The 14,043-nt window shown below is 34.7% G+C and overlaps 1 protein-coding gene across 4 annotated transcripts in view; it reads right to left on the reverse strand.

Moving 5' to 3' along the window:
* LOC149179480 (RNA helicase family protein) overlaps positions 1–14,043 on the reverse strand; it is a 450,824-nt gene that overhangs the window by 110,432 nt on the left and 326,349 nt on the right. For all 4 annotated transcript variants that reach the window (XR_016258287.1, XM_089420680.1, XM_089420679.1 and 1 more), the window contains exon 29: positions 9,826–9,896. Coding sequence is in view for 3 of the 4 variants with exons in the window: in XM_089420680.1 (XP_089276806.1) it covers positions 9,826–9,896 (71 nt within the window). In the remaining variant the exon portion in view is untranslated. The remainder of the gene's footprint in view (positions 1–9,825; positions 9,897–14,043) is intronic.

Here is a 14,043-nt window from a genome sequence, read left to right on the forward strand (position 1 = left end):
CCTTTACTTGAGAATTGATTTTCCTACATATATTGAGTATCTACCAGTGTGTCTCCAAATGATCTTCAAGTCTTCTCTTATACTTTTCCTATTGACGAATCAATGACCGAGATTAAGTCCCTAATCAATGGCTAAAACTTGATCCTTGTCTCTTAGAAGCTTCTCACCCTTATCTTTATTAATACCCATTAATATTTTTATTTTCCTAAGTTTAGACTTAGGAACCCATTAAAAATATTAATTATTTTAACAACTCTTCATCCAGGTGGAATTTTTCAAAATGATTTCTAGGTCTTGGAGATCTCATGTGCTTTAGCCTCCCCAAATTTCAAGGCTAGAGCACATCCAATGCTACCAAAAATCAACATGCAGCTAGATAGGAGTCAAAGGGGTTTTTAGCCCCTTGTTTGGCTAAGTAATAGGTCAGTTTCGAGACTCACCCATGGTTTGTGGACCATGGTAGTGTATTGGAAAAGCTATATGTAGTTGAGTCATAGCGAGTCTAGAAGAAAAAGTTAATAATTTGGATGAAAATTGTTGTTTTGGGCAAGTGCTAAGGCAGGAAAGCTTTGTTTCTTGTACTTAGGCAAAAGGGGAAGGCTCCTTTAGTTGAGTGCGCATGAGACCTTGGAAAGTCTGCAGCTGAGTGCGCGGACCCCTATAGCTGAGTGCGCGGGGCGGAAAAATCTGGAAATTGAACGTTGGAACTGAATAAAGACAGATTTTGGAGAAATACCTTGCATTTGGGTATTATTGTGAATTTTGTTTATGTTATATTCTGTTGCTTAATAATGTGTTTTCTATGGAATAATGTGTAAATGTTGCACGAATCTATTGAATTTATAATATTTATGGATGAATAATGTGATTATATATTTTCGTGAAGATAAATGTTGAAGTTGCTAGGAATTCTTACGAGTTGCATAGATCTGCACGAAGGCACATCTAGGGTTATTAACTAGTGTGTGAAAGTAGAGAGACTGCTTCCTTAAGGTCTATAAAGTCTGATCACAGACCCTCGCGAAGGTCTAGAAGTCGTTCCTTACAGTTGCAGTAGCGAGCCCTAGAAGGATATCGATTTGCGCGAAGGCAAATCTGAGCTACAAGAGCTTAAGACCACATATCACATCGTCTTGGGATGCAGAAACCTAGTTCTAGCATCACCCAATACAACTTCGGGTGAGACTGCAGCCTGCACTATGCAGGTTGTCACGAAAGGGCTAGCAGTTAGGGTTTTGTTGGTTGGCGCGAACAACTCTGAACCTAGGTTTTGAGGAGTTTTTATGAGGTCAATGGCACTCGCTTGGTATATTCCATCATCTGCATAGTTTGCCTTTCATTCCTCGGCATTCCAACAACTTTCACAAAACAAAGTTATTAATGGGCCTGACTCAATTAATTACACTTAACGTGGCATTTCACGAGGATCAATGTCACATGGCTCAAGTTCGAGTTCAGGTTCGACAATGATTAGGTTTGGTTTGAGTTCGAATGTTTTGATGAGGTTCGTCATTAGGTTCGTATATATATATATATATATATATATATATATATATATATAAAATGAATTATAGTATAAAATAGTAAGAAATCAACATTAGTAAACATCAAAAATGCTATCACAAACATCGAAACTGCAAGGATAAATTACAAGCTTGAGTTGCGATAGGAAGTTATGATTTTTGATCTATGGACTTGGTCAATGGCTATGAGGTTCGATGAGGTTCGTTGAACCTCAATTTTTTTTTAAGGTTCGCCAAAACTCGAACCTCAAGGTTAAAGTTCGACGAACCTTGTGACATAGACGAGGATTACTTGGCAGGACACCTTAGTGTAATAGCTCGTTGGAACTGAAACGAGAAGATCTACAGGACGAAATGGTTAGAAGTGATTTTCAGTGACCTGAGGAGGCATGGTGGAAAACTTACCCTTTTCCCACATTAAAAAGAATATTTTAATTAAAATAGAAGAGGGAAAAGTGCTCCATGATTAAAATAATAATAAAAAAAGAGGTTCTAGGTGGTCCATCAAATTAATAAAAGAGGAGGAGGCCATTTGAGGACATCTTGGATTTGATATTTCTTCTTGTATGAGAGGTTGAGAACCCGATTCTCTACTTCATTGGTAGCCCTGGGACAAAAACACCCAACTCTCTTTGAGGAAACTTCATCTAGGAGTGCTTCATTGTCTTTCAGTTGATTCGGTAGTAGTTGTTGTTGGAGGGAGAGTCCAGTAGTTGTGGAGTTTTGAGAGATCAGGATCAGCATATCAGCAAAATATTTGGAGGTCCACTCAGCTATCATCTTTCCTATTTTGTCTCACATATTTCCAGTTGTACTTTGCATGCTATATTATAATAAATGAAGCTGGGTCATTTCTTATGTTGCATTTTATTTGAGTTTCTGGGTTTACTTCTACAAATTGTCAATGTATTTGTCGTGCTTGTATAATTTTTGGGTTGCTATTTACTAGTGCATTTTGGGGCAATTTCGTGGGTTTTTGGCGAAAATGTTGGCATAAAATTTTATAGAGAAAATTCTCAAGAAAATACCACAAAATTCCCGAAAGGGACATTACACCAAAAGTCAAATCAAGCTTCGTAAACCATTTAAACTATCAAGATTGGTCAATAAAGTCATTGATAGTAGAAAGTGGTAGTTGTTTTTCACAGTACTCTTGTTCTGGTCCTTGCAATCAATACATCAATGATATTCATAATCTCCTTTGATGAGAAACAAGAGAATCAAAGAGCCACAAGGGCATGTGTTGGCCTGAATCTTGCTTCATACAAGTTGCATCGACTTACATTGATGTTCTCCACTGTCTATCATAATGTTTCCATAAACAAGATGATTTGGACGCTGAAATAAGATCAATAGATAGTTGAAGGACTTTGTTGACAAATAACATTCGGTGATCCTTTCATGTTGGATAAAAAGGTCTACAACTAAGTCACATGACACGACGACACGAGAACACGGGGGACACGTAAATACGAGTATTCGACATGAGACACGACCCCGGAAACAGGACACGAGGGACACGTTATATATATATATATATATATATATATATATATATATGTTATGAATAAAATATATATATATAAATAATGTAAATGATAATGAGCATAAATAATTATTAGTTAATTAGTAATTAGGTTGAAGAGGTATGTCTAAATAGGACATGATTCTCTATGAAGAGACACTTGCTTGATATATAAGCAAGCCTCTCGTTCTCATTGTAATTCATTCTCATTCTTATTCACACATTTTTAATATATAATATTTATATTCTCAATGGATAACTTCATATTCCAAATCTTTTGGAGTAATTAATCTGTAAAAGGAACTTTGTTCACTTCATTTGGTATCGGAGCAGTTCGATTCTTTGGCTGCTTAACCGTTGCACAGAGCTCGTTCTCCGATCTAGGTCTTTGACCATCAAAAATCATCAACCTTGTTGTCATCGTGATTGAAGCATTCGCTACACGTTTGGAGTTTCTCTATCATTGATTCGTCAAATGCCCTTGGCCATCAATTGTCATCAAATTTGTTGCGGTCATAATTCAAGCGTTTCTCTGCAATTTGGGAGTTTCTCCGTCATTTGTCAAAGGATATTAGAAGAAAAAGAAAAAAAAAATATATATATATATATATATATATATATATATATATATATATATATATATATATATATATATATATATATATATATATATATATACCAACCGTACTCCTTCTGATTTTTGTTGTACCCATGGGGCTAGACCACGGCTCCAGGCCACCAACAAACATTGCACGGCTACCCACAATCCAGAGCAACGATCAGACGACCATTACAAACAGTAAGTCGTCCACAGCATAACCCTGACAGGCTACCACAGTCACCGCCGCCTAGCAGTTGATTTAAATTAAAAATCTATTACTGTAACACAGGGTTTCTTTGTGTTGTTAAAAAAAAATCACTGCTATCTTGTTTCTATACAACCGCTGCACTCCCGATTCATTTCCATTTACTCCCAACTGTCACAAGTGAGCCACCATTGTTGTAATCATCGAGCCCTCTCAACAGTAATTGCTTCCCTTGTCCCTGCGATTCTAACAGCTACCATAGCCCATACGCAGCCACAGTCTCTCTTGGCCACTCGCAACCCCTTGCACGGTTTCCTCTATTGCAGCAATTGCACCAACTGTTATCACCGTTGTCCAAGAAACACTGGCCACCGTGATAACCGCTGCCATCAAACCCTCGTTGTTCATCTCTGCTGCCCACACCAATTCCTCTTTCGTCCAACGTTGTCCGCTGCACTATCTGCATTCTGCCGTTGTCCATTCCGTACGCTATCAGTTGCATGCCTGCCGCATCCATTTCGGTTCTGCTCCATTCTATTGACTTGATTCAGCTCTGCGATATCTCCATTGTCCGACAATCCCAGTGACGGTCCATGAAAAGAGTTCCACACTGTTATTCACTGCAGGTCAACCAAACGATACGTTGTGTTGATACGACGATTGATACGGGTCAGATACGATTAGCCAAACTATGCAATAGCCAAAATATTAATAAAATACAGTGGATATGTATTATGGTGACTATTACGGTGGTTTATTACAGTGAGTCTATTTTATTAACCAAACTATTAATAAAGTATATAATCACAATTAATTAAGTTTATTAATTTGATTATATTAAAAAAAATTATTATTATTAAAAAAAAACAAAAATTATATTTAAGAAAAGCTTATTAAAAAAAAGGGTAAAAAAGAAGAAGTTAAAATTAAAAAAAGGGTGAAGAAAAAGCAGTTAAAATTAAAGAAAAAGGAATAACAATAAAAAAATAATAAAAAAAAATCGAGAAAAAAAATTATTAAAAACAATTTAAAAAAAGGGAGAATATTTGAAATATATATATATATATAAAAGGGAGATAAAAGAAGTGAAAAAAAATATGGAATCTCTAATTAATAAAAAAAAACAATTCCAAATAGATGTAGAACAAGTAATCACAATACATAAGCGACAACATGTTGAGGAGAGAAAGAGAAGGGAAGCCCTATTCCATTCTCTACATCCATCATCACTCCCACAGAATGATGTAATCCATTGTATCGAGAAAGTGCAGCTAAAAGATCAAGAGAATGGAAAAGTAGTCAAAATCCAGCAAAACAAGAAAGCGTTAGAACATGAACATAAAGATCTTGTGGATATGCATTACAAAGAAATAATGGAAAAGGATGAAGAAATTTCTCGTCTCAAGGACCACGTCGAAAAATTACTGGCACAAGTGACGAAGACTAAGATCACAAAGGAAGAACTCAAGAAGCACTTATTAGAACAAGAAGAGGAAACATTGCGTTTAAAGAACCTTAATAAAAATTTATTAGAACAAATCAGAGATCTAAAAGATGAAAAGCTTAAAATCCAAAACACTGAAAATAATATTGATGAATCAGAAACCAAAGAACTTTTATGATTGAAAAACCATAATCAAAGTCGACTCACTCAAATTAAGAAACTTAAGGATGATAAGAAAGCATTAAAAGACGAGTTAGAACAATTCACTCAAGAAGAAGTGTCGAAATCTCTAGTGGGAACAGTTCAAGTTGAAAATAAGGGAACGAATACCGATCCAGTGAATATCATAATTCAAGAAGAAGACAAGAAAGTTGAAGAAAATACAAACTTAAATGTTGCAGTTCAGATGATAAACACCCCAAGTGAAGATTTTGTAACCAAGTCAACAACATCGTCACCTAAAGTAAATAAAATAAATTTCTCACACTTAATAAGGGCAAATCAAACCAAAAAAGTTCCCTATCGGCATCTAAATCATGATAGCAGACAACTCAACCATGCTACGTATCGGGACCATTTAGAACTGAAACAACAAATTGATGTTCCAGATAATAGTGATGTAACCTCAATCCAGTGTTATGCTAACAAGTCGTTACAAAATGCCAGTGATCAGAATACTATACAGAAGATTAATCTAGGATGGTCTGATCCCTTCTCAGTGCGACAATTTTGTTTGTCACTAAGAATATCATATCAACTTGTAACGACGAGGATGAGTATTCCGAGAGAGAAAGACGTTCGAAGCCGAAAAAGAGATCAAGCCTTTTTCATCGAAAAACTTTGAGGACAAAACTTTTTGCGGAAGGAGGCAACGTTATGAATAAAATATATATAAATAATGTAAAATAATGTAAATGATAATGAGTATAAATAATTATTAGTTAATCAGTAATTAGGTTGAAGAGGTATGTCTAAATAGGACATGACACTCCATGAAGAGAAACTTGCTTGATATATAAGCAAGCGTCTCGTTCTCATTGTAATTCATTCTCATTCTTATTATTCATACATTTAATATAATATTTATATCCTCAATGGATAACTTCATATTCCAAATCTTTTGGAGTAATTAATCTATAGAAGGAACTTTGTTCACTTCAATATATATATATATATATATATTAAAAAAATACTAAAATATAGTGCTTAATCCATATAGATATGAATCGTGATGATATCTATTTAGTATTTAGTATACACCAGTTACTATTTAGTAATTTACTAGTTAATTTATTAATTTCCTACATCAATGATGTTCACAGTTCAATATTCATTGTTCATGTTATAATTTTTGTTATTAACTTCAAACAAGTTTGATCATGTTCAAACTTCACATAAGGTAGTTTATGAACTATAAATTTATATGTGTTCAAACTTCATTGTTGACCAGAGCATTAATCGAGATTTCCCTCCCTTTAGACCTCGAAGGTGTAGTGAGCAATGAACACATGACGGGGAGCTGGGATTTTTATTTCAACACACGATCTACACGTGGTCACTCGTGTATAATTAAGTTAAGTTATGTAGGCTATAACAGAACTTACAAGAAAATTAAGTGCTCCAAACTCTCAGCAAAGCATGTGAACGCTCGTCTCCTGCATTTCTAGGTCCAACTCGATGTGAAGTTGTGAGCATTTCGCTCGAATCTGATAGAATTCCTCACGCTGCACAACAAATTGGATTCCAGCGATGAGCAAACTCAACTTCGGTGGTGAACAATGACAAAAAAAACCCAAAAATAAACCATGTTGCAGGTTTTAAATGTCACTTTTCATGGGACACATGTCCTAAGAACCAAAATCGTTAGAGCATGTTTTCACCATGTCCAAAACACGTGTCTCGAATGGAGGACGCGAAGAAAAACGTTTTCAACACGTTTTAGGGCGGTTTTTGTGTTTGACACGTGAACTACGGGACACGAAACCTTGAGAGACATGTCCTGTGACTTGGGTCTACAACTGGCATGGAAACTTACTAGTTGGACAGTACAGCAAACAAAAGAGAAAGGCAGGCAGGTTACTTCATGGCTATGGTTCATGAAGCTTCTAGGAAATCGACGTTTTGGGACATACCCGTACCTGAAACTCCGAAACTCGGCCGAAACTCGACCGTTATGTAATCATCTATGAAAGTTAATATAGACTTGGTTTCCTTTTAAATTTTCATCTATGGATCTTATTCCCTTTTTTCTTGCAAGAAAATGTGTAATTCACTTATTTACTAAGTTACCAGGATTCGGATCCGGATCCAGATCCGGATGCGGATATGGATCCGAATCCGTCAGATTTTTTAAAAGCCAGGATTCGGATACGGCGGGGAAACGACATGTATATTATATAATATGGAAAAGGCTACAGTATTCATGGTTACTGGTCTAACCTCCGTTGATACAATCTGAATATCTCAGCATGCAGCTACACCATTATGTGTAGACAAAATTGGCCATCTAAAATTTAATTTGTATGTGGCATGTAATAGGGGCAACTTCCATCCTCACAAGATACTTTTAGGCCTTGAGCCATTAATATGTTTCCTTACTTTCAAAGAAGATAAACATTAGCAATTATAATTTGTAAAAATACAAAATTTTAAATATATAATTATATTTTAGCGATATTTAATAATAAATATATATTTTCAATATATGATATAATAAACTAATATATTTGATTTAATAGATATATATAAATTTTAATATTTCTATTTATAGTGATATAAATTATAATATAAATATAGAACTTAATTCTAAATTATAATTTTTTTAAAATCTAAGTTTGAATCTTATATATATAATTTTAATTTAGAAATTAAAATATAAATATATAACTTAACTTTAAAATACCAAATTTTAAAATTTAATTAATATATATAAGCTTAAAATACTATAAATTTTAATTTGTATAATATATCTGTATTATTATTATTATATGTTATAAATTACATAGTTGTTAATATTAATAAGTTATAAGCTGAGTTCATTAATATATGAGCTTACGATATTATAAATTTAAATTTTTATAGTATTATCTCTATTATTATTATTATTATAATATGTTATAAATTATATAGTTATTAATCTTAATAAGTTACTAGTTGAGCTCCGACATCTGAACGTGAATAATCTCTAGAACATTAATAAAATTTCCGTAAGTGTCTCCAAATGTCCCCATGTTCCAAAAAATGGTTAGCCCTTGGTTTCCGATACCATAGTATTTCTAACATCACTGATATGTTCCATTGGTGACGGGATGACCCAGAGAGGGTGCCCGCCATGGTGGCTACAAGCAACCCACCGAATGCATTTTGCTAGCCAGGTATTAAGCTAAGTATTATTTGGGAAATAACCTCTTCCGTGAGCAAATAGACCCGAAGCTAGGTATTTATTCAGCGAATATTAATAGTGTGTTAATTCAACAAATATTAATAGAGTATTAATTCAGCGAATATGAACTTCTCCCGTTAACAGAGTATTAATTCAACAAATATTAATAGAGTATTAATTCAGCGAATATGAACTTCTCCCGTGACCAAAGGGACCCAAAGTTAGGAATTAATTCAACGAATATTAACAGAAAATTAATTCAGTGAATATAGGTATTTTTGCGTTATAAAAATCCCAGATTGCAGGAACGCAGTTTGAATTTCGGGGTGCACATTATCGTGAAGAAAACATTTTCATATGGGTCCCTAGGCGGATCCAAGCGAATCTGGATCCGGATCCGGATCAGATCTGGGGATCCGCGAATCCATCCCCCATGGCTGACGGATCCGGTAACATAGCTTATTTATAAATTTCTGTTTATATATATAAACATATTTGACATTTCAGCCAACATTTCGGCCAATGTTTCCATTTTTTGAAGGTGACGTTTCTAAATGTACCCGTTTTAGAAACTCCAAAATGTTTCAGCACTTCGTGCAACTTAGCTTCATGGCATACTACAGAGTCAAGCGTATGTCTTTTCACATATCAGTGGAATGAATTTTCTCTTCCATTTAGAAAAATGTGGCTGTGACAATGGTTTAAAGCAAAGACATCAATATATTACAAGCCACTAAGTGTGAATGTACAGAGTAGAAACAGCAAATAAGAAATGCAACGGAATGAGCAGAAGAATAAAAGTGATGAAATTGCAGTTAGTGTAAAATGTAGAAATGAAATTCTCATGATCTTGAATGGAAAAAGCACTATTTTCCATATTTATAAGTACTAGATCTCATGAAAATATACTGTTATTTGGTACTTTAAAAGAATACATTATAAGCTACGTTTGTACTATTTCCTATACTAGTGGCAGATTTATGCAGTTCCAATTTTTAACAGGTTAGTTGCAAATTTAGCAGTCGAAACTTCAAGAAAAAATCTTTATAAAATCTGCAGAAACTAGAAGAGGCTGACTTGAATATAAAATATCAAGAGGCAGAAAATTTTGAAAACTTGGAATTTTGCAAACTAATAAAAGTTACCTTAGCATATATAATGTGGGACTGCTGAGGAAGTAAGATCTACAAAAATCACGTGCAGCTGTGCCTCCTCTCTACAAGTAGAAGAATGTCCCAGTTAGCAATACACCTCAGGACAACAAAACTGTCAGGACCAATTTACTTGCATAAATTAAGACATCACTATATCAATCTGGAGTTAGCAAACTGATTAAACACACTCACTATATGTGAAGGAATTAACTTAGCATTTTTCGAAGCTGCCACTTAATGAATGATAAGCTCAACCAAAAATGAAATTTATATCACTTAGTAGATAATAATTTAAAATAAGATTAATAATGAAGTTCAAAATAATAAATTGCTACCCACCAAAATGGGCAACAACATAGGAGAAAATTATAATCCTACATTTGACAGCCAGCAAGTGAGCCATACAGCCAGCAACCCCTGCAGCCACCATTAGTTGATAATATTCCATGTGCCTCTGCCACTTGCATCAGCCACATACTTCTCACCCATCTAGAATTAGCACTAGGACAAAGGTGAGCTGCCATTCAAAAGGTACTTTGATCATTCTTCAATCGAGTGCTTATACTTGTTTGTTATTGGGCATTTAATATGGATAATGGGGCAACCTAGATGATTTGAATACCTTGACCACATTCTTGTTCTCTCACCTCACCAAGGGGGTTAATCTTTTGACCCTATTCCGGTGGGGCCTCCCTCAAGGCCCTTTGGGTTATAGGAGGGGCACTACTTGGGAAGCCATGATTGAGATAGTGTGTTCTATCCTTCCTATGTCATACTTAACACCTTCCATCCCACATTACAAGTCCATTACTCCACCTCCATTCTTTGGGTACAATGTGTCATTGGATCTTGGGGATTTGGCACTCATATCTTCACATACCTGGAGTAGGGCCTGGAAACTTTGCCCTGGGAGGTTGATGCAGTTAATTGAAAAAGAAAAAGCATATAATGGTGATATGAATAAAAATATATAAAAATAATAAAAGTAATGATAATCATAATAACCATTAATTAAATTACAATTAGTTACTAAAGAGGCATGCCTTAAAGGAAATGACCATTCATGAAGAGGCATCTGCCTACATATATAACCAAGCCCTCATTATAATCAATAACATATCTTCTATACATTCAATATTTCTATATAAATATATTACTTGTCCTATAATGGATATTTACATATTTCAAATCTTCTGAGTATTCTACTACATATACGAACTTTGTTAGTAACATTTGGTATCAAAGTTGCATTTTCTGATCCCAGCTTTTGACCATCAACAATCCGTCAACTTCATTATCGTTGTGATCGAAATGTTTCGCTACAAAATTTTTGGAGATTCTCCATTTTGTCGACAAGCCTTTGGCCCTAAAAAAAATAGAATATATTAAAGAAAAGGAGCCTTTCGCCATTTAAAGGAAAGAAAAGTAAAGAAAATTAAAGAAAAAGTAAATAAAAAACGTCAAGGATAAAAGTAAAGAAAAAACGAATACTATATACATATATATTCCTAAAAAAATTATAGAAAAGAGAGATTTTTTACAAATATATATTAAAATAGTAAAATAAAATAATTAAATAAAACAAAATAAAACAGTTTAAAAGAATTTAAAAAATATTATTAAAAAGAAGTACCTAGTCGTCAACAACAACTAGTGGTGTCATCGCCGCTATTAATTTTTCATAGTGTTCTATGTTGTAATAATCACTTAAAACAATTTCATTCACTCTCATTCACCCAAGTAACTTTTAGGCAATTATTGATAGAACAATAAACAATAAATGCACAATAGAAAATAGCCAAGTACAATGAGAAACAAAGATTTTGGTCAAACACCACGGAAAAATCCCAACAAGGGGGAAAATCCAGAATCAATTCTTCTTCTATTAGTCAATCAATGTTTAGCGTGAGATACATTAGTCCAATAGTACATCCATAAACCAATCAAAGTTAAACTCTCACTTTTCCAAGTCAACCAATCCAAAGCCAATCAATAATGAGAGAGAAATTCAAATCTAGTCAAACATAATAGTCTGCAACAGAGGGTCGAAATTCGGCTTGTGGAGATTTGATCAACCACAGTCAATAACCTGCAACTTTCAATCAAAGTCAATGGTCAAACTTTCCTAAAAAAGTTTGATTAACCCAACGAAATATTCGGCCTTCCTTTCTTAGTCAAACTTGGTCAAACAAATCCAAACACTCGTGCAACCTACGGTCAATTTCCACAATCAAACCCTGTGGTTAAACCCTAGTCAAATAGTTCAGTGAACCTCAGAAAATGTGCCGAAACTGTGGTCAACGTAGAGAATATTCCAAGAATAATTGGCCTCCCAAAAAAGTCCAAACAACTCGATCAAACAAAGTCAAACCATCCAAGTCAACACAGATCAAAGGAGAGAGAAAGTGTTCGTCAACGTAAATATAGAAAAGACTCCTAGCTCCTTTGCACATGCAAATTGTCTACTGCAATTTCAGATCGAACTTGCTTTAGATGCAATGATGCCAAAGGAGGAGACAACAATTAGCTATTTAGATGTAATTTTGGAGGTTCAATTTCTTTTGTGGGGCTGACTTGTACTTTCATTAGGCCGACTTGTCAAACTCAAAAATATGACTTGCCTTCATGATTTTGGTAATGAAATGTTGACCATAACTGCCCAATTTTCAACACTCCCTCTCAGTTAGGGAGGAATTTCCTAATGCACCATAAGTCTCATCTCAGAAGTACATGTCTCAACATATGAGAAGCTCATCTCATCTCATCTCAACTAGACAATTGTAACTCGATCCATAGAAGAAGAAGAATGATCCACCCTCACCCAACTTGATTCTCAATAATCAAGTGGTAGGACCCTTGCATCCAATACTTAGGGGTGATCAATTTATAGCAACCAAGACCATGGCAGGTTTGTTCACCATTGGTAAAGATCGCACACACCTAAGTCTCCTCAGCCATTGGCTAGATGGGTGGCAATCCTGACAAGCTTAACCAAGTCCATGGCCTTTCGTCAATAAGGACACAAGGTGACTTGCTGGTAGGATGCATATTGGGGCATGTACTCAGCCAAATCCATGGCTCTATGGAGTACCCTCACACCTAGGAGCCTGGCTACTCATCCCCGCTCACCAATTCCATGGCTAGTCGAAAGATTGGGGGAGAGCATATGCTAGGTGTTCTCGATCAGCAATGTTCCCTCTCAGGGAAGGAAACATTCTCATGTACTCCTAGCCGCTCTTTGAAAAATAAGAACTCCGCTTTAGCAAAGGCTTGGTGAGAATGTTTGCAATTTGCTCACTGTTGAAATTTGGGTAGCTTCGAGATGAATTTCCCAAAAAAGAAACCCAATGAAGTGAACAAAGTTCCTTCTATAAATTAATTACTCCAAAAGACTCAGAATATCAAATTATCCATTAAGGATATAAATATTATATTAAATATATGAATAAGAATGATAATGAATTACAAATGAGAACGAGAGGCTTGCTTATCTACCAAGCAAGTGTCTCTTCATGAAGAGTGATGTCACATTTAGACATGCCTCTTCAACCTAATTACTACTTAACTAATAACTAATTATGATTATTATCATTTACATTATATTTATATTATTTATATATTTTATTCATAACATTGCCTTCTTCTTCAAAAAGCTTTGTCCTCAAAGCTTGTTGATGACAAAAGGCTTGATTTCTTTTTCGGCTTCAAACATCTTTCTATCCTGGAACAGTCATCTTTGTCGATACAAGCCGATATGATCTTCTTAGTGACAAATAGAATTGTCGAATTGAGAAGGGATCAGACCATCCCAGATTAATCTTCTGTATAGTATTCTGATCACTGGAATTTTGTAACGACTTGTCAGCATAAGACAGAATTGATTTTACGTCATTATTCTTTGAAACATTAATTTGTTGTCTACGGTTTGAATGGTCCTGATACATAGTTTGGTTGATTTGTCTATTATCATGATTCGGATGTCGATATAAAGTTTTTAGATTTTCTTCTGGCAAAGATGTTGTTGAATTGGTTATGGAACATTCACTTGGGATGTCCATATTGTCTGAACTGCAACATCTACGTGTGTCGTTTCTTAAACTGACTTGTCTTCTTGAGTTGTCATATTCATTGGATCGGTATTCGTTCCCTTATTTTCAATTTGAACTGTTGGGACTAGAGATTTCGATACTTCTTCTTGAGTGACTTGTT

This window comes from Pinus tabuliformis, chromosome 4_1 (genome assembly GCF_031772625.1).
Source record: "Pinus tabuliformis cultivar Carrire ecotype Pingquan chromosome 4_1, CPIR1, whole genome shotgun sequence".
NCBI lineage: Eukaryota > Viridiplantae > Streptophyta > Pinopsida > Pinales > Pinaceae > Pinus > Pinus tabuliformis.